The 22,795-nt window shown below is 40.3% G+C and overlaps 1 protein-coding gene across 1 annotated transcript in view; it reads left to right on the forward strand.

The window, feature by feature from the left end:
* LOC139760929 (DBH-like monooxygenase protein 1) overlaps positions 1-22,795 on the forward strand; it is a 407,440-nt gene that overhangs the window by 378,064 nt on the left and 6,581 nt on the right. Inside the window, exon 12 of the mRNA XM_071684706.1 lies at positions 10,581-10,723. Within this exon, the coding sequence (XP_071540807.1) occupies positions 10,581-10,723 (143 nt within the window). The remainder of the gene's footprint in view (positions 1-10,580; positions 10,724-22,795) is intronic.

Here is a 22,795-nt window from a genome sequence, read left to right on the forward strand (position 1 = left end):
CCAATTTGGTCTCCCTCTTCTCCTCGTTCCCTCCACCTCCGACACATATATCCTCTTGGTCAATCTTTCCTCACTCATTCTTTCCAAGTGCCCAAACCATTTCAAAACACCCTCTTATGCTCTCTCAACCACGCTCTTTTTATTTCCACACATCTCTCTTACCCTTACGTTACTTACTCGATCAAACCACCTCACACCACACATTGTCCTCAAACATCTCATTTCCAGCACATCCATCCTCCTGCGCACAACTCTATCCATAGCCCACGCCTCGCAACCATACAACATTGTTGGAACCACTATTCCTTCAAACATACACATTTTTGCTTTCCGAGATAATGTTCTCGACTTCCACACATTCTTCAAGGCCCCAGAATTTTCGCCCCCTCCCCCCCCCTATGATCCACTTCCGCTTCCATGGTTCCATCCGCTGCCAGATCCACTCCCAGATATCTAAAACACTTCACTTCCTCCAGTTTTTCTCCATTCAAACTCACCTCCCAATTGACTTGACCCTCAACCCTACTGTACCTAATAACCTTGCTCTTATTCACATTTACTCTTAACTTTCTTCTTTCACACACTTTACCAAACTCAGTCACCAGCTTCTGCAGTTTCTCACATGAATCAGCCACCAGCGCTGTATCATCAGCGAACAACAACTGACTCACTTCCAAGCTCTCTCATCCCAACAGACTTCATACTTGCCCTCTTTCCAGGACTCTTGCATTTACCTCCCTTACAACCCCATCCATAAACAAATTAAACAACCATGGAGACATCACACATCCCTGCCGCAAACCTACATTCACTGAGAACCAATCACTTTCCTCTCTTCCTACACGTACACATGCCTTACATCCTCGATAAAAACTTTTCACTGCTTCTAACAACTTGCCTCCCACACCATATATTCTTAATACCTTCCACAGAGCATCTCTATCAACTCTATCATATGCCTTCTCCAGATCCATAAATGCTACATACAAATCCATTTGCTTTTCTAAGTATTTCTCACATACATTCTTCAAAGCAAACACCTGATCCACACATCCTCTACCACTTCTGAAACCGCACTGCTCTTCCCCAATCTGATGCTCTGTACATGCCTTCACCCTCTCAATCAATACCCTCCCATATAATTTACCAGGAATACTCAACAAACTTATACCTCTGTAATTTGAGCACTCACTCTTATCCCCTTTGCCTTTGTACAATGGCACTATGCACGCATTCCGCCAATCCTCAGGCACCTCACCATGAGTCATACATACATTAAATAACCTTACCAACCAGTCAACGATACAGTCACCCCTTTTTTAATAAATTCCACTGCAATACCATCCAAACCTGCTGCCTTGCCGGCTTTCATCTTCCGCAAAGCTTTTACTACCTCTTCTCTGTTTACCAAATCATTTTCCCTAACCCTCTCACTTTGCACACCACCTCGACCAAAACACCCTATATCTGCCACTCTGTCATCAGACACATTCAACAAACCTTAAAAATACTCATTCCATCTCCTTCTCACATCACCGCTACTTGTTATCACCTCCCCATTTACGCCCTTCACTGAAGTTCCATTTGCTCCCTTGTCTTACGCACCCTATTTACCTCCTTCCAGACATCTTTTTATTCTCCCTAAAATTTACTGATAGTCTCTCACCCCAACTCTCATTTGCCCTTTTTTTCACCTCTTGCACCTTTCTCTTGACCTCCTGTCTCTTTCTTTTATACTTCTCCCACTCAATTGCATTTTTTCCCTGCAAAATCGTCCAAATGCCTCTCTCTTCTCTTTCACTAATACTCTTACTTCTTCATCCCACACTCACTACCCTTTCTAAACAGCCCACCTCCCACTCTTCTCATGCCACAAGCATCTTTTGCGCAATCCATCACTGATTCCCTAAATACATCCCATTCCTCCCCCACTCCCTTACTTCCATTGTTCTCACCTTTTTCCATTCTGTACACAGTCTCTCCTGGTACTTCCCCACACAGGTCTCCTTCCCAAGCTCACTTACTCTCACCACCTTCTTCACCCCAACATTCACTCCTCTTTTCTGAAAACCCATACTAATCTTCACCTTAGCCTCCACAAGATAATGATCAGACATCCCTCCAGTAGCACCTCTCAGCACATTAACATCCAAAAGTCTCTCTTTCGCACGCCTGTCAATTAACACGTAATCCAATAACGCTCTCTGGCCATCTCTCCTACTTACATAAGTATACTTATGTATATCTCGCTTTTTAAACCAGGTATTCCCAATCATCAGTCCTTTCCAGCGGGGGGCTGGAAATCCTCCCCTCTCACTTTTTTTTTTTTTTTTTTTAATTTTCCAAAAGAGGGAACAGAGAAGGGGCCCAGGTGAGGATATTCCTCAAGGGCCCAGTCCTCTGTTCTCAACGCTACCTCGCTAATGCGGGAAATGGCGAATAGTATGAAAGAAAGAAAGATATATATATATATATATATATATATATATATATATATATATTATATATTATATATATATATATATATATATATATATATATATATTATATATATATATATGGATGGTACTGCAGTGGAATTTATTAAAAAAGGGGGTGACTGTATTGTTGTATTTGGTAAGGTTATTTAATGTATGTATGACTCATGGTGAGGTGCCTGAGGATTGGCGGAATGCGTGCATAGTGCCATTGTACAAAGGCAAAGGGGATAAGAGTGAGTGCTCAAATTACAGAGGTATAAGTTTGTTGAGTATTCCTGGTAAATTATGTGGGAGGGTATTGATTGAGAGGGTGAAGGCATGTACAGAGCATCAGATTGGGGAAGAGCAGTGTGGTTTCAGAAGTGGTAGAGGATGTGTGGATCAGGTGTTTGCTTTGAAGAATGTATGTGAGAAATACTTAGAAAAGCAAATGAATTTGTATGTAGCATTTATGGATCTGGAGAAGGCATATGATAGAGTTGATAGAGATGCTCTGTGGAAGGTATTAAGAATATATGGTGTGGGAGGCAAGTTGTTAGAAGCAGTGAAAAGTTTTTATCGAGGATGTAAGGCATGTGTACGTGTAGGAAGAGAGGAAAGTGATTGGTTCTCAGTGAATGTAGGTTTGCGGCAGGGGTGTGTGATGTCTCCATGGTTGTTTAATTTGTTTATGGATGGGGTTGTTAGGGAGGTGAATGCAAGAGTTTTGGAAAGAGGGGCAAGTATGAAGTCTGTTGGGGATGAGAGAGCTTGGGAAGTGAGTCAGTTGTTTTTCGCTGATGATACAGCGCTGGTGGCTGATTCATGTGAGAAACTGCAGAAGCTGGTGACTGAGTTTGGTAAAGTGTGTGAAAGAAGAAAGTTAAGAGTAAATGTGAATACGAGCAAGGTTATTAGGTACAGTAGGGTTGAGGGTCAAGTCAATTGGGAGGTGAGTTTTAATGGAGAAAAACTGGAGGAAGTGAAGTGTTTTAGATATCTGGGAGTGGATCTGGCAGCGGATGGAACCATGGAAGCGGAAGTGGATCATAGGGTGGGGAAGGGGGCGAAAATTCTGGGAGCCTTGAAGAATGTGTGGAAATCGAGAACATTATCTTGGAAAGCAAAAATGGGTATGTTTGAAGGAATAGTGGTTCCAACAATGTTGTATGGTTGCGAGGCGTGGGCTATGGATAGAGTTGTGCGCAGGACGATGGATGTGCTGGAAATGAGATATTTGAGGACAATGTGTGGTGTGAGGTGGTTTGATCGAGTAAGTAACGTAAGGGTAAGAGAGATGTGTGGAAATAAAAAGAGTGTGGTTCAGAGAGCAGAAGAGGGTGTTTTGAAATGGTTTGGGCACATGGAAAGAATGAGTGAGGAAAGATTGACCAAGAGGATATATGTGTCGGAGGTGGAGGAACGAGGAGAAGAGGGAGACCAAATTGGAGGTGGAAAGATGGAGTGAAAAAGATTCTGTGTGATCGGGGCCTGAACATGCAGGAGGGTGAAAGGAGGGCAAGGAATAGAGTGAATTGGAGCGAATTGGTATACCGGGGTTGACGTGCTGTCAGTGGATTGAATCAAGGCATGTGAAGCGTCTGGGGTAAACCATGGAAAGCTGTGTAGGTATGTATATTTGCGTGTGTGGACATATGTATATACATGTGTATGGGGGTGGGTTGGGCCATATCTTTCGTCTGTTTCCTTGCGCTACCCCGCAAACGCGGGAGACAGCGACAAAGCAAAAAAAAGAAAAAAAAAAAAAAATATATATATATATATATATATATTCCTATGAGTCAACGGGGAAAATGAAACACGAAAAGTTCCCAAGTGCACTTTCGTGTAATAATCACATCATCAGGGGAGACACAAGAGAGAAATATAACAGTCAGTTGATATACATCGAAGAGACGAAGCTAGGACGCCATTTGGTAAACATGTGATTATTACACGAAAGTGCTACTTGGGAACTTTTCGTGTTTCATTTTCCCCGTGGACTCATAGGAATATCTTGATCACGCGCAAAATTGTGATCCTTTCCAATATATATATATATATATATATATATATATATATATATATATATATATATATATATATATATATATGTTTTTTTTTTTTTTTTTTGCTTTGTCGCTGTCTCCCGCGTTTGCGAGGTAGCGCAAGTAAACAGACGAAAGAAATGGCCCAACCCACCCCCATACACATGTATATACATACGTCCACACACGCAAATATACATACCTACACAGCTTTCCATGGTTTACCCCAGACGCTTCACATGCCCTGATTCAATCCACTGACAGCACGTCAACCCCGGTATACCACATCGCTCCAATTCACTCTATTCCTTGCCCTCCTTTCACCCTCCTGCATGTTCAGGCCCCTATCACACAAAATCTTTTTCACTCCATCTTTCCACCTCCAATTTGGTCTCCCTCTTCTCCTCGTTCCCTCCACCTCCGACACATATATCCTCTTGGTCAATCTTTCCTCACTCATTCTTTCCAAGTGCCCAAACCATTTCAAAACACCCTCTTATGCTCTCTCAACCACGCTCTTTTTATTTCCACACATCTCTCTTACCCTTACGTTACTTACTCGATCAAACCACCTCACACCACACATTGTCCTCAAACATCTCATTTCCAGCACATCCATCCTCCTGCGCACAACTCTATCCATAGCCCACGCCTCGCAACCATACAACATTGTTGGAACCACTATTCCTTCAAACATACACATTTTTGCTTTCCGAGATAATGTTCTCGACTTCCACACATTCTTCAAGGCTCCCAGAATTTTCGCCCCCTCCCCCACCCTATGATCCACTTCCGCTTCCATGGTTCCATCCGCTGCCAGATCCACTCCCAGATATCTAAAACACTTCACTTCTCCAGTTTTTCTCCATTCAAACTCACCTCCCAATTGACTTGACCCTCAACCCTACTGTACCTAATAACCTTGCTCTTATTCACATTTACTCTTAACTTTCTTCTTTCACACACTTTACCAAACTCAGTCACCAGCTTCTGCATATATATATGTATATATGTATATTCTTTCCTATGGTAGTGAAGTGCGTGTTCATGTCATTTGCCTTTGGAAAAAAATGTATTTTTTCCTTTATATTAGTGTAGTGGATGCTGTTGGGGAGGGCACTGGCAGGCGGCATGGGTGCTCCTTGTTTATGTAAGAATGTAATGATTTTGGTTTTTTGTTGTATGGTTTCTCTCTGCACACACCTAACCACATTGCAACTTTATGATTTTCTTCCCCTTCATAATTTTACACATCCCACATGTATCATTTACATTTGTTTGACATACGTAATTAGTACAACACACACATTTCTATGTATCATATGCATTATTTGCGTATTTACATGTCATATCCACACACACAACATTTCTTCTAAGAATTAATGAAAAAATATGTTTTTAGATTTTTTACAGAAATGATTACAATAGTTGCTACATGCAATTACGCTCTCTTTTACGGTTTTTGCGGGTGCGCAATGCGTGATATTTTCTCCAGCAGTTTTGTTAGGTTGCTATTGTCATTTGTGAATAAGAGATGAAATTATATCTCAGCTGAGGATCTAATTCGTGGCACGAGAACTTAAACTCTCATTTGATGATAATGGCAGTGAATCGTGTACATAGTCCGTTGATGACTAAAACAGTTGGAGGGGAAATGGGCTGAAGCAGGTATATGAAACATTCACGATAAACCCTGGAGTATTCATTAGTTCTTTGCTGAAGATGTTTAGACTCTGATTTCAGTATACTAGAGATTGGATGTGTTTAGATGAGGCCGTTGTTTGTCTGTTCCTGAAGTAACCTTTCGTGGGTGGGAAAGGCAATTACGCATAAAAGAAAAATAATGATATCAATATTCTATCTGTACACAATTACTTCTCCCGCCTTGGCGAAGTTGCGTCAGGAAAAGATGGATAATGACCATAATTGCGCACATCCACTCTCTAGCTGTCATACGTAATCTATTTTCAGAACTCATTATATAATTTGTACAACACACACATCCACCTAAAGAAAGCCCATACACTTACTGACACACATGGGCCCGATCCATGCCAGTAATGGTACCCTCGGAACACACACCTGTTCCCTTAGAACAGACTCTCTTTGACAATTACCTATGCCACGCTTAGCTTGGTGAATCTTTACACACACACACACACACACACACACACACACACACACACACACACACACACACCATTCAGCAGGAAACCAGCTGCAGGAATTTCCGTATGATGAAAACTCGGGAGTCGACAATGTGGCCAGAATCCCACCTCAGGAGAATAGTTAAGGAGACAAACTTCTCTGTAAGCAAATATTAGAAGTGCATTCATGTTCACTGAGAAGGAAATATTCAGCAAACTGTTCACATCACCTCACTTAAAGAAGCACAAAAAGTTAATACAGAAAATCCAAGGGAAAGCAACAAAGATGGTTATGAGAATTAAGATGTGTGTGTTAGAGGAAAAGGCTAGAGGTTTAGATTTGCCAACCTTGGAAAAGAGAAGACTGAGGGGTGACCTGATCACACCCTTTCAGTTTATAAAACATCGGTGACGTCGAACGAGGGATGTAGGGATAAAACAAACAGAGGACATAAAATGAAGGCAAGAAATGTGTGAAAAATATGAAGAAATGCTTTTTTATAATGGTGGTAAAGGAGTGATATGAAATGACTGAAGATGAGATAAATCCGGACAGCATACAAACATGAAAGAAGATATACGTTCGAGAATGTTCAAGAGAGTGTAATGCTCCCTTCCCATTCACTACATGTAGTAATTATAAGTAGATGATTACATTGCTTCTTAGTTTCTCCTCCTCCTTCTTCCCCCTTCTGACGCATGTTCGTTTAAGTCAAAGAGTTTACATGAAGGAGTCATTTTTTCCAAATTTTCCAACCAATTATCACCACTTCCTGTTCAGCTCTCTGAATCACCACAACTGTCTGTAATTTCTGATACGGTCCTCACCTAATACCACGCATCAGTCTGCAGGCATTTAATTTTTACAGCATGTATCCTTATGAAGTTTAGGCACAAGATACTTCCATACAACATGGTAAGGGATACTGTGCCCAAATATACCCATTTTTGAAATAGACCAATATTTCATGGGTCTGCATTCAAACCCTGTGTTTCCGAGGTTCTCTAGTTGTAACAAATGTATTTTTAACCTTACAATGTTAGATATATTTATATAACAATATTGAAAGTACTTCTTTTACTTATATGATGTGTATAAGTTCTGCAGTTTGCTCTGCGCACTAAGCTACAAGGTGTGGGAGTACGGCCTGAATATAGAGTTGCCACTATATTTTGTCGTTCATTTTATACACACCGAAAATCTATTTACTGATTATCATTATGTTTTACCTTATATGCTAAATCTTTTTTCTGTATTGTAATCTATGTGTTTTGCTAATATTTTTTCATAAAAGTAGAATGATAGAGGTTTGTAAAATTAACAGAAGCACTGGTCAGACACAATGTTGTCAAGATCAGGCCCCCGCTTGTGCTAGTAACGCTTCTCATAACTCATCTTGGTCAACTGTCATTCCAGGAAGAGTCAGTGCCCACGAACTCACCATCGTCAAGTAATTCAGGTTCATCTGTCTGATCCTCTAAATCTAGTTAAAAGACACTCAATTTCCTTATTCGAAAACACACTAGAATGTGCTGTAGTTGGCAGGGACTAGTGAGTGGCCTTGCAAGAAAGGCGGAAAACTCGTTGCAGAACTATGTATCTGAAGGAGTCGATTGCCTCAAGTAGATATCCGTTTAGAAGAGTTAAGAGGTTAATAAACACTGACCTATCCCTTCCCTTTGCTCCTTAATGCACCTAGAACCTTAGAACCCTATCCCACCCTATTACTCACATCATACCCCAAAGTTCCGTTCACATTTAGACTCAAACCACCCTGTATCTCCCCACTGTTGTACCTTATTGCCTTACTTTTGTTCACATCTACTTGCAACGTTTTCCTTTCTAATATACTTCTAACTTCTATCACCTGCTTCTGGAGTTTCTTTCTGAAGGTAGCCATCAGGATCATGTCATCTGCATACAGCAAATGATTCGCTTTCCATGCTCCTCTGCTAACCAAGAGTATACTGTAGATCCTCCCATTGCTCTAAGAATCTTACATTTACTTTCCTCACCATTCTCTCCATAAACAGATTAAACAGCCATCATGGCATTACACATCCTTAACTCGGACCTACCTTCACCAGGAACCACTCACCCTTCTTTCCTCTTTGCTTACCTACCTCACTCTCTTAGTAAACCGCCTACATTTATCAACTCTAGATTTGCCCCATATATCCCTTCCACAAAATTTCTCTGTCAATTCTCTCATGTGATCCCTCCTTATTAGTAAGTGGAACATATAAATCGATCTTTCCAAGCATTCCTCAAAGTCTTCAAAACAAGTTCCTAGTCCACACATCCATCATCTCCCCCAACATCACATTAGTCTTCCTTAGCCAGATGTTTTGTGAATGCCACACTACGCTCTCAATCATCACTCTTCCATACACTGTAGCAGATAGAATCAACCTTATTTACATTCTCGCTGTCTCTGTCTAAGAGCATTGTGCAGACATTTTGCCAGTTTTGAGTCATGCATTCTACCAGTTCTCACACATCACATTCGAGACATCGAATAGTCTAACTAACCAGTCAACAACATTGTCATCTCCTTCATGACAACTTTAGTTGCAAACCCATCCATTCCTGCTGCTTTGCCACACTTCATATCATACAGAGCTTTCATTACCTTTTCGTTTTTCACTTTACCATTTGTTAAGATTATCCCACTTCACATGCCACCTTGTCCCAAATACTCCACATGTACCACCCTGTCATCAAATAAATACCAGTCCCTCAGAATACTCATGCCATTTCTCACCGTTCTTTTCCTATTACTATTTTCCCTAACTGCTTTCCTCGCTGTTGCTTCAATTTTCTTTTAAGGGAAATCCTTACACTATTCACCTCCTTTCGTATTTTCTCTCTTCCTTGACTTTTTTTTTTCCAGTCCAAGTACTTTGAATCTCCTACTGCTTTCTCTTGTATTCTACATTTCCTGCAAATACTGTGAATTCATTTCTTGTTTCTCTTTCACTAGTACTTTAGCTTCCTTATGCCATCTTACTCCCCTTTCTCATACATTTACATCCTACTTTCTGATTGCCACACTCTTCACTTGCACAGGTAAGTGGTGTTTTCCTAAATACTTTCCATTCTTCTTCCACTCCCCTTGTTTCATATGATCTCACTTTAACAGTACCATTCTTCACTCTGTTTCTCTTGGTATCTCGTCAAACAGCCCTTTTTCCCAGGAAAGCTTACTTTCGCCGTTTCTTTTAGGCATATGTCAATTTCTTTTTCTAAACCACTACAAACTTTAACATTCGTCTCCACCGAGATTATAACAAATTCCACGTTGTTCTTGTCGTCATATCCTCATCCAGCACACTCTCCTTTGCACGATTCATTAGGCACATAGTCCAATTATGTCCGTTGACTTTCAACTCCAATCGTCCATGTATGCACTTTTTTAATGCCAAGTGCTGTAATGTATTTCCAGACACCTCTCAGTAAGCATTTCTACATATTCTCCCAATTTTCGTTTAGAAATTAGAATAACAGTGATGGTAATAATGACTGACTTTGATATCTCTCACTGCTTCTTGCCTTAAAGAGGATGCATCAGGATCAGTTAACTGAATCTTAGGGAAGAAATTCTCTTTAAGTTCAACTCCTACCTATCTTAATAGCCCTCTGTGACATGCATGAAATATGCGTATTCCTTCTCTCTATCCTCAGTTATGAAAAAATATAACAACAGTAATGATAGTTACTTTTGAAGTTCCATTAATTTCCTGTTAGAGATATACCGTTTTCTACCCTATTTTAGCTCTGTATCTTTCTAGACTGCAATGTTAACAATGTGGAATTTCTTTATACAGATAAACATATGCTTAGATCCACCTGTGATTTAATACTTCTAAGTAGTCAAGATACGTTATTCATAAATCACAGTCATTCACTGTTTGCTTTCTTTCAGGGTGGCTTTAGTACAGAGGAGGAGATGTGTTTGGCTTTCCTGACATATTACCCTCGAACCAACCTCTCTGGTTGCTATTCCCGACCTGACATGGCTCTTGTTTTTGACACTTTTGGCATTGAAGATTTGGTCAATAATGATCTGTAAGTATCACTGTATGTTCTTTGAGTATAGTATTTTACTGCATAAAAAAATACATGAGTATGTGAATATATTTGTATGACATGTGTGAGAATATACAATACTTTTATTGATAAGTTGTGCTTTACTTCTCAAGGTTGAAATAAGAGCTTTCGCTTGCTCCGTCACATAAAGCTTTTTCCTCTAAACAGGAGGCAGCCAGTGAGTAGGGAAAGTAAAAGAGCTTTGCTTACCTTGAAAATAATAAACCATATCTCGATAATTCTTTCATCAACGCCCACTTTTTTTTTTTTTTAAGAAAACAGGTGATTAGATCATTTCCTCCAATCAAATTTTCTTTCATGTGATGGGCCTTTGTAATCCGGGTTTGTTTGTAAGTGAAATATGGCAGATCTTCTATCCCTTTTTTTCTGCCTTTTACGTCTCTTAGTGCATTTATCATTGTGAATTTTAATATTTCATCTCTAGCCATTTTCATGCCATGTTTCTCTATATTTTCTCAATCCATTATTTTCGAACCATATTCTTGAGGTACAAGTGCAACGATATCATATGGTGGAGCTTTATTCACCGAAGCACAACAATGGAACCTTATAGCTTAGTTCTTGCTTTAGCTTGTTTTCCGTGCTACATACATATCCATTTGCTTTTCTAAGTATTTCTCACATACATTCTTTAAAGCAAACACCTGATCCACACATCCTCTACCACTTCTGAAACCACACTGCTCTTCCCCAATCTGATGCTCTATACATGCCTTCACCCTCTCAATCAATACCCTCCCTTATAATTTACCAGGAATACTCAACAAACTTATACCTCTGTAATTTGAGCACTCACACTTTTCCCCTTTGCCTTTGTACAATGGCACTATGCAAGCATTCTGCCAGTCCTCAGGCACCTCACCATGAGTCATACATACATTAAATAACCTTACTAACCAGTCAACAATACAGTCACCCCCTTTTTTAGTAAATTCCATTGCAATTCCTTCCAAACCCGCTGCCTTGCCTGCTTTCAACTTCCGCAAAGCTTTTAGTACCTCTTCTCTGTTTACCAAATAATTTTCCCTAACCCTCTCACTTTGTACACCACCTCGACAAAAACACCCTATATCTGCCACTCTATCATCAAACACATTTAGCAAACCTTCAAAATACTCACTCCATCTCCTTCTCACATCACCACTACTTGTTATCACCTCCCCATTAGCCCCCTTCATTGAAGATCCCATTTGTTCCCTTGTCTTACTCACTTTATTTACCTACTTCCAAAACATCTTTTTATTCTCCCTAAAATTTAATGATACTCTCTTACAGCAACTCTCATTTGCCCTCTTTTTCACCTCTTACACATTTCTGTTGACCTCCTGTCTCTTTCTTTTATACATCTCCCACGGATTTGCATTATTTCCCTGCAAAAATCGTCCAAATGCCTCTCTCTTCTCTTTCACTAATAATCTTACATCTTCATCCCACCACTCACTACCTTTTCAAATCTGCCCACCTCCCACGCTTCTCATATCATCTCATATAATATAAATATACATATATATATATATATATATATATATATATATATATATATATATATATATATATATATATATATATATATATATATATATATATATATTCCATGGGGATAGGTTATATATATATATATATATTCTTTTTTTAAACTATTCGCCTTTTCCCGGGTTAGCGAGGTAGCGTTAAGAACAGAGGACTGGGCCTTTGAGGGAATGTCCTCACCTGGCCCCCTTCTCTGTTCCTTCTTTTGGAAAATTAAAAAAAGATAATGAGAGGGGAGGATTTTCAGCCCCCGCTCCCTCCCCTTTTAGTCGCCTTCTACGACACGCAGGGAATACGTGGGAAGTATTCTTTCACCCCTATCCCCAGGGATAATATATATATATTTTTTTTTTCTTTTTTTTTTTGCTTTGTCGCTGTCTCCCGCGTTTGCGAGGTAGCGCAAGGAAACAGACGAAAGAAATGGCCCAACCCACCCCCATACACATGTATATACATACGTCCACACACGCAAATATACATACCTTCACAGCTTTCCATGGTTTACCCCAGACGTTTCACATGCCCTGATTCAATCCACTGACAGCACGTGAACCCCGGTACACCACATCGCTCCAATTCACTCTATTCCTTGCCCTCCCTTCACCCTCCTGCATGTTCAGGCCCCGATCACACAAAATCTTTTTCACTCCATCCTTCCACCTCCAATTTGGTCTCCCTCTTCTCCTCGTTCCCTCCACCTCCGACACATATATTCTCTTGGTCAATCTTTCCTCACTCATTCTCTCCATGTGCCCGAACCATTTCAAAACACCCTCTTCTACTCTCTCAACCACGCTCTTTCTATTTCCACACATCTCCCTTACCCTTACGTTACTTACTCGATCAAACCACCTCACACCACACATTGTCCTCAAACATCTCATTTCCAGCACATCCATCCTCCTGCACACAACTCTATCCATAGCCCACGCCTCGCAACCATACAACAATGTTGGAACCACTATTCCTTCAAACATATATTTATTTATTTATTTATTATACTTTGTCGCTGTCTCCCGCGCTTGCGAGGTAGCGCAAGGAAACAGACGAAAGAAATGGCCCAACCCCCCCCCCCATACACATGTATATACATACGTCCACACACGCAAATATACATACCTACACAGCTTTCCATGGTTTACCCCAGACGCTTCACATGCCTTGATTCAATCCACTGACAGCACGTCAACCCCGGTATACCACATCGCTCCAATTCACTCTATTCCTTGCCCTCCTTTCACCCTCCTGCATGTTCAGGCCCCGATCACACAAAATCTTTTTCACTCCATCTTTCCACCTCCAATTTGGTCTCCCTCTTCTCCTCGTTCCCTCCACCTCCGACACATATATCCTCTTGGTCAATCTTTCCTCACTCATTCTCTCCATGTGCCCAAACCACTTCAAAACACCCTCTTCTGCTCTCTCAACCACGCTCTTTTTATTTCCACACATCTCTCTTACCCTTACGTTACTCACTCGATCAAACCACCTCACACCACACATTGTCCTCAAACATCTCATTTCCAGCACATCCATCCATAAGGCATGTGTACGTGTAGGAAGAGAGGAAAGTGATTGGTTCTCAGCGAATGTAGGTTTGCGGCAGTGGTGTGTGATGTTTAATTTGTTTATGGATGGGGTTGTTAGGGAGGTGAATGCAAGAGTTTTGGAAAGAGGGGCAAGTATGCAGTGTGTTGTGGATGAGAGAGCTTGGGAAGTGAGTCAGATGTTGTTCGCTGATGATACAGCGCTGGTGGCTGATTCATGTAAGAAACTGCAGACGCTGGTGACTGAGTTTGGTAAAGTGTGTGAAAGAAGAAAGTTAAGAGTAAATGTGAATAAGAGCAAGGTTATTAGGTACAGTAGGGTTGAGAGTCAAATCAATTGGGAGGTAAGTTTGAATGGAGAAAAGCTGGAGGAAGTGAAGTGTTTTAGATATCTGGAAGTGGATCTGGCAGCGGATGGAACCATGGAAGCGGAAGTGAATCATAGGGTGGGGGAGGGGGCGAAAGTTCTGGGAGCCTTGAAGAATGTTTGGAAGTCGAGAGCATTATCTTGGAAAGCAAAAATGGGTATGTTTGAAGGAATAGTGGTTCAAACAATGTTGTATGGTTGCGAGGCGTGGGCTATGGATAGAGTTGTGCGCAGGAGGGTGGATGTGCTGGAAATGAGATGTTTGAGGACAATATGTGGTGTGAGGTGGTTTGATCGAGTAAGTAATGTAAGGGTGAGAGAGATGTGTGGAAATAAAAAGACTGTTTGAGAGAGCAGAAGAGGGTGTTTTGAAATGGTTTGGTCACATGGAGAGAATGAGTGAGGAAAGATTGACCAAGAGGATATATGTGTCAGAGGTGGAGGGAACGAGGAGAAGTGGGAGACCAAATTGGAGGTGGAAAGATGGAGTGAAAAAGATTTTGTGTGATCGGGGCCTGAACATGCAGGAGGGTGAAAGGAGGGCAAGGAATAGAGTGAATTGGAGCGATGTGGTATACCGGGGTTGACGTGCTGTCAGTGGATTGAATCAAGGCATGTGAAGCGTCTGGGGTAAACCATGGAAAGCTGTGTAGGTATGTATATTTGCGTGTGTGGACGTATGTATATACATGTGTATGGGGGGGGGTTGGGCCATTTCTTTCGTCTGTTTCCTTGCGCCACCTCGCAAACGCGGGAGACAGCGACAAAGTATAATGTAATATATAATATAAATAAAAAAAAAAAAAAAATATATATATATATATATATATATATATATATATATATATATATATATATATATATATTATCGCTGGGGATAGGGGAGAACGAATACTTCCCACGCATTCCTCACGTGTCTTAGAAGGCGACTAAAGGGGACGGAAGCGGGGGGCTGGAAACCCTCCCCTTCTTGTGTTCTAACTTTCTAAAAGGGGAAACAGAAGAAGGGGTCACGCGAGAAGTGCTAATCCTCCTCGAATGCTCAGATTGGGGTGTCTAAATGTGTGTGGATGTAACCAAGATGAGAAAAAAGAAGAGATAGGTAGTATGTTTGAGGAAAGGAACCTGGAAGTTTTGGCTCTGACTGAAACGAAGCTCAATGGTAAATGGGAAGAGTGGTTAAAGAATGTCTTGGGAGTAAAGTCAGGGGTTAGTGAGAGGACAAGAGCAAGGGAAGGAGTAGCACTACTCCTGAAACAGGAGTGGTAGAAGTATGTGATAAAGTGTAAGAAAGTAAACTCTAGATTGATATGGATAAAACTGAAAGTGGATGGAGAGAGATGGGTGATTATTGGTGCATATGCACCTGGGCATGAGAAGCAAGATCATGAGAGGCAAGTGTCTTGGGAGCAGCTGAACGAGTGTGTTAGTGGTTTTGATGCACGAGACCGGGTCATAGTGATGGGTGCTTTGAATGCAAAGGTGAGTAATGTGGCAGTTGAGGGAATAATTGGTATACATGGGGTGTTCAATGTTGTAAATGGAAATGGTGAAGAGCTTATAGAGTTATGGGATGAAAAAGGACTGGTGATTGGAGTACCTGGTTTAGAAAGAGATATACGTAACTACAGAAGCTGGTGACTGAGTTTGGTAAAGTGTGTGAAAGAAGAAAGTTAAGAGTAAATATGAATAAGAGCAAGGTTATTAGGTACAGTAGGGTTGAGGGTCAAGTCGATTGGGAGGTAAGTTTGAATGGAGAAAAACTGGAGGAAGTAAAGTGTTTTAGATATCTGGGAGTGGATCTGGCAGCGGATGGAACCATGGAAGCGGAAGTGAATCATAGGGTGGGGGAGGGGGCGAAAATCCTGGGAGCCTTGAAGAATGTGTGGAAGTCGAGAACATTATCTCGGAAAGCAAAAATGGATATGTTTGAAGGAATAGATGTTTCAACAATGCTGTATGGTTGCGAGGCGTGGGCTATGGATAGAGTTGTGCGCAGGAGGGTGGATGTGCTGGAAATGAGATGTTTGAGGACAATGTGTGGTGTGAGGTGGTTTGATCGAGTAAGTAATGTAAGAGTAAGAGAGATGTGTGGAAATAAAAAGAGCGTGGTTGAGAGAGCAGAAGAGGGTGTTTTGAAATGGTTTGGGCACATGGAGAGAATGAGTGAGGAAAGATTGACCAAGAGGATATATGTGTCGGAGGTGGAGGGAACGAGGGGAAGTGGGAGACCAAATTGGAGGTGGAAAGATGGAGTGAAAAAGAGTTTGTGTGATCGGGGCCTAAATATGCAGGAGGGTGAAAGGAGGGCAAGGAATAGAGTGAATTGGATCGATGTGGTATACCGGGGTTGACGTGCTGTCAGTGGATTGAATCAGGGCATGTGAAGCGTCTGGGGTAAACCATGGAAAGTTGTGTGGGGCTTGGATGTGGAAAGGGAGCTGTGGTTTCGGGCATTATTGCGTGACAGCTGGAGACTGAGTGTGAACGAATGGGGCCTTTGTTGTCTTTTCCTAGTGCTACCTCGCACACATGAGGGGGGAGGGGGATGGTATTCCATGTGTGGCGAGGTGGCGATGGGAATGAATAGGGGCAGACAGTGTGAAGTGTGTGCATGGGTATATATGTATGTGTCTGTATGTGTATATATATGTGTACATTGAGATGTATAGGTATGTATATTTGCGTGTGTGGGCGTGTGTGTGTGTACATTGTGTATGGGGATTGGTTGTGCCATTTCTTTCGTCTGTTTCCTTGCGCTACCTCGCAAACGCGGGAGACAGCGACAAAGCAAAATAAAAAAAAATAAGATTAATAGTGAAAGAGAAGAGAGAGGCATTTGGACGATTTTTGCAGGGAAAAAATGCAAATGAGTGGGAGATGTATAAAATAAAGAGGCAAGAGGTCAAAAGAAAGGTGGAAAGAGGTGAAAGAGAGGGCAAATGAGAGTTTGGGTGAGAGAGCATCATTAAACTTTTGGAAGAATAAAAAGATGTTTTGGAAGGAGGTAAATAAAGCGCGTAAGACAAGGGAGCAAATGGGAACTTCAATGAAGGGGGCTAATGGGGAGGTGAAAACAAGTAGTGGTGATGTGAGAACGAGATGGAGTGAGTATTTTGAAGGTTTGTTGAATGTGTTTGATGATAGAGTGACAGATATAGGGTGTTTTGGTCGAGGTGGTGTGTAAAGTGAGAAGGTTAGGGAGAATGATTTGGTAAACAGAGAAGAGCTTTGCGGAAGATGAAAGCTGGCAAGGCAGCAGATTTGGATGGTATTGCAGTGGAATTTATTAAAAAAGGGGGTGACGGTATTGTTGACGGGTTGGTAAGTTTATTTAATGTATGTATGATTCATGGTGAGGTGCCTGAGGATTGGCGGAATGCTTGCATAGTGCCATTGTACAAAGGCAAAGGGGATAAGAGTGAGTGCTCAAATTACAGAGGTATAAGTTTGCTGAGTATTCCTGGGAAATTATATGGGAGGGTATTCATTGAGAGAGTGAAGGCATATACAGAGCATCAGACTGGGAAGAGCAGTGTGGTTTCAGAAGTGGTAGAGGATGTGTGGATCAGGTGTTTGCTTTGAAGAATGTATGTGAGAAATACTTAGAAAAGCAAATGAATATGTATGTAGTATTTATGGATCTGGAGAAGGCATATGATAGAGTTGATAGAGATGCTCTGTGGAAGGTATTAAGAATATATGGTGTGGGAGGCAAGTTGTTAGAAGCAGTGAAAAGTTTTTATCGAGGATGTAAGGCATGTGTGCGTGTAGGAAGAGAGGAAAGTGATTGGTTCTCAGTGAATGTAGGTTTGCGGCAGGGGTGTGTGATGTCTCCATGGTTGTTTAATTTGTTTATGGATGTGGTTGTTAGGGAGGTGAATGCAAGAGTTTTGGAAAGAGGGGCAAGTATGCAGTGTGTTCTGGATGAGATAGCTTGGGAAGTGAGTCTGTTGTTGTTCGCTGATGATACAGCGCTGGTGGCTGATTCATGTGAGAAACTGCAGAAGCTGGTGACTGAGTTTGGTAAAGTGTGTGAAAGATGAAAGTTGAGAGTGTAATGTGAATAAAAGCAATGTTATTAGGTACAGTAGGGTTGAGGGTCAAGTCAGTTTGGAGATAGATTTGAATGGAGAAAAACTGGAGGAAGTAAAGTGTTTTAGATATCTGGGAGTGGATCTGGCAGCGGATGGAACCATGGAAGCGGAAGTGAATCATAGGTTGGGGGAGGTGTTGAAAATTCTGGGAGCCTTGAAGAATGTTTGGAAGTCGAGAACGTTATCTCGGAAAGCAAAAATGGGTATGTTTGAAGGAATAGTAGTTCCAACAATGTTGTATAGTTGCGAAGCGTGGGCTATGGATAGAGTTGTGCGCAGGAGGGTGGATTTGCTGGAAATGAGATATTTGAGGACAATATGTGGTGTGAGGTGGTTTGATCGAGTAAGTAATGTAAGGGTGAGAGAGATGTGTGGAAATAAAAAGAGTATGGTTGAGAGAGCAGAGGAGGGGTTTGGTCACATGGAGAGAATGAGTGAGGAAAGATTGACCAAGAGGATATATGTGTCAGGGGTGGAGGGAACGAGGAGAAGTGGGAGACCAAGATTGGAGGTGGAAAGATGGAGTGAAAAAGATTTTGAGTGATCGGGGCCTGAACATGCAGGAGGGTGAAAGGCGTGCAAGGAATAGAGTGAATTGGAACGATGTGGTATACCGGGGTCGACGTGCTGTCAATGGATTGAACCAGGGCATGTGAAGCGTCTGGGGTACACCATGGAAAGTTCTGTGGGTCCTGGATGTGGAAAGGTAGCTGTGGTTTCGGTGCATTATTACATGACAGCTAGAGACTGAGTGTAAACGAATGGGGCCTTTGTTGTCTTTTCCTAGCGCTACCTCGCACACTGAGGGGGTAGGGGGATGTTATTCCATGTGTGGTGCGGTGGCGATGGGAATAAATTAAGGCAGACAGTGTGAATTATGTACATATATATATATATATATATATATATATATATATATATATATATATATATATATATATATATATATATATATATATATATATATATATATATATATATATATATATATGTATATATAAATATATATATATATTTATATATATATATATATTTATATATATATATATATATATTTATCTTTTTTCTTTTTCTTTCACACTATTCGCCATTTCCCGCGTTAGCGAGGTAGCGTTAAGAACAGAGGACTGAGCCTTTGAGGAAATATCCTCACCTGGCCCCCTTCTCTGTTCTTTCTTTTGGAAAAAAAAAAAAAAAAAAAACGAGAGGGGAGGATTTAAATTTATATATATATTTATATTTATATATATATGATATTTATAAAGGATTTATATATATATATATATATATATATATATATATATATATATATATATATATATATATATATATATACATATATATATATATATATACATATATATATGTATATATATATATATATATATATATATATATATTTTTTTTTTTTTTTTTTTTTTTTTTTTATACTTTGTCGCTGTCTCCCGCGTTTGCGAGGTAGCGCAAGGAAACAGACGAAAGAAATGGCCCAACCCCCCCCATACACATGTACATACGTCCACACACGCAAATATACATACCTACACAGCTTTCCATGGTTTACCCCAGACGCTTCACATGCCTTGATTCAATCCACTGACAGCACGTCAACCCCTGTATACCACATCGCTCCAATTCACTCTATTCCTTGCCCTCCTTTCACCCTCCTGCATGTTCAGGCCCCGATCACACAAAATCTTTTTCACTCCATCTTTCCACCTCCAATTTGGTCTCCCTCTTCTCCTCGTTCCCTCCACCTCCGACACATATATCCTCTTGGTCAATCTTTCCTCACTCATTCTCTCCATGTGCCCAAACCATTTCAAAACACCCTCTTCTGCTCTCTCAACCACGCTCTTTTTATTTCCACACATCTCTCTTACCCTTACGTTACTCACTCGCTCAAACCACCTCACACCACACATTGTCCTCAAACATCTCATTTCCAGCACATCCATCCTCCTGCGCACATCTCTATCCATAGCCCACGCCTCGCAACCATACAACATTGTTGGAACCACTATTCCTTCAAACATACCCATTTTTGCTTTCCGAGATAATGTTCTCGACTTCCACACATTTTTCAAGGCTCCCAAAATTTTCGCCCCCTCCCCCACCCTATGATCCACTTCCGCTTCCATGGTTCCATCCGCTGACAGATCCACTCCCAGATATCTAAAACACTTCACTTCCTCCAGTTTTTCTCCATTCAAACTCACCTCCCAATTGACTTGACCCTCACCCCTACTGTACCTAATAACCTTGCTCTTATTCACATTTACTCTTAACTTTCTTCTTCCACACACTTTACCAAACTCAGTCACCAGCTTCTGCAGTTTCTCACATGAATCAGCCACCAGCGCTGTATCATCAGCGAACAACAACTGACTCACTTCCCAAGCTCTCTCATCCCCAACAGACTTCATACTTGCCCCTCTTTCCAGGACTCTTGCATTTACCTCCCTAACAACCCCATCCATAAACAAATTAAACAACCATGGAGACATCACACACCCCTGCCGCAAACCTACATTCACTGAGAACCAATCACTTTCCTCTCTTCCTACACGTACACATGCCTTACATCCTCGATAAAAACTTTTCACTGCTTCTAACAACTTGCCTCCCACACCATATATTCTTAATACCTTCCACAGAGCATCTCTATCAACTCTATCATATGCCTTCTCCAGATCCATAAATGCTACATACAAATCCATTTGCTTTTCTAAGTATTTCTCACATACATTCTTCAAAGCAAACACCTGATCCACACATCCTCTACCACTTCTGAAACCGCACTGCTCTTCCCCAATCTGATGCTCTGTACATGCCTTCACCCTCTCAATCAATACCCTCCCATATAATTTACCAGGAATACTCAACAAACTTATACCTCTGTAATTTGAGCACTCACTCTTATCCCCTTTGCCTTTGTACAATGGCACTATGCACGCATTCCGCCAATCCTCAGGCACCTCACCATGAGTCATACATACATTAAATAACCTTACCAACCAGTCAACAATACAGTCACCCCCCTTTTTAATAAATTCCACTGCAATATATATATATATATATATATATATATATATATATATATATATATATATATATATATATATATATATATATATATGTATTATCCCTGGGGATGGGGAGAAAGAATACTTCCCACGTATTCCCTGCGTGTCGTAGAAGGCGACTAAAAGGGGAGGGAGCAGGGGGCTGGAAATCCTCCCCTCTAGTTTTTTTCTAATTTTCCAAAAGAAGGAACAGAGAAGGGGGCCAGGTGAGGATATTCCCTCAAAGGCCCAGTCTTTTGTTCCTAACACTACCTCGCTAATGCGGGAAATGGCGAATAATATGAAAAAAAAAAAAAAAATATATATATATATATATATATATATATATATATATATATATATATATATATATATATATATATATATATATATAAATATATATATATATATATATTTATATATATATATATATATATATATATATATATATATATATATATATATATATATATATATATATATATATGAATATATATATATATATATATATATTTATATATATTGTTATGTTTCTGTCGTCCGTCTCCCCTGATGAGGTGATTATTACAAGAAAGTGCACTTGGGAGCTTATCGTGTTTCACTTTACCCGTATACATATATATATATATATATATATATATATATATATATATATATATATATATATATATATATATATATATATATATTATCTCTGGGGATGGGGAGAAAGAATACTTCCCACGTATTCCCTGCGTGTCGTAGAAGGCGACTAAAAGGGGAGGGAGCAGGGGGCTGGAAATCCTCCCCTCTAGTTTTTTTCTAATTTTCCAAAAGAAGGAACAGAGAAGGGGGCCAGGTGAGGATATTCCCTCAAAGGCCCAGTCTTTTGTTCTTAACGCTACCTCGCTAATGCGGGAAATGGCGAATATTATGAAAAAAAAAAAAAAAAATATATATATATATATATATATATATATATATATATATATATATATATATATATATATATATATATATATATATATATATTTATATATATATATATATATTATTTTCTACAGTTATTTCAGTTTAACAGAATATGATATGGTAAGAAAACAGAAAACATTGAAGCTTATTGATTCAGTGGTGAAATTGATGAGAACTGCTATTGACGTTTGTGTGAATAAATTGTACATTTCCTTTTCCATAGCCAGAGGTTGAACCATTATGTGACGTTCATTTTTTTTCATTCATTTCAAGCTAAAAGTTTGTTTTCTAAATTGTTTCTTACATTTTTCATATGTATATATATGTATGTGGGTGTGTGTGTGTGTGTGTGTGTGTGCGTGTGTGTGTGTGTGTGTGTGTGTGTGTGTATATATATGTATAGTATCCCTGGGGATAGGGGTGAAAGAATACTTCCCACGTATTCCTCGCGTGTCGTAGAAAGCGACTAGAGG

Source organism: Panulirus ornatus, chromosome 38 (assembly GCF_036320965.1).
Source record: "Panulirus ornatus isolate Po-2019 chromosome 38, ASM3632096v1, whole genome shotgun sequence".
NCBI lineage: Eukaryota > Metazoa > Arthropoda > Malacostraca > Decapoda > Palinuridae > Panulirus > Panulirus ornatus.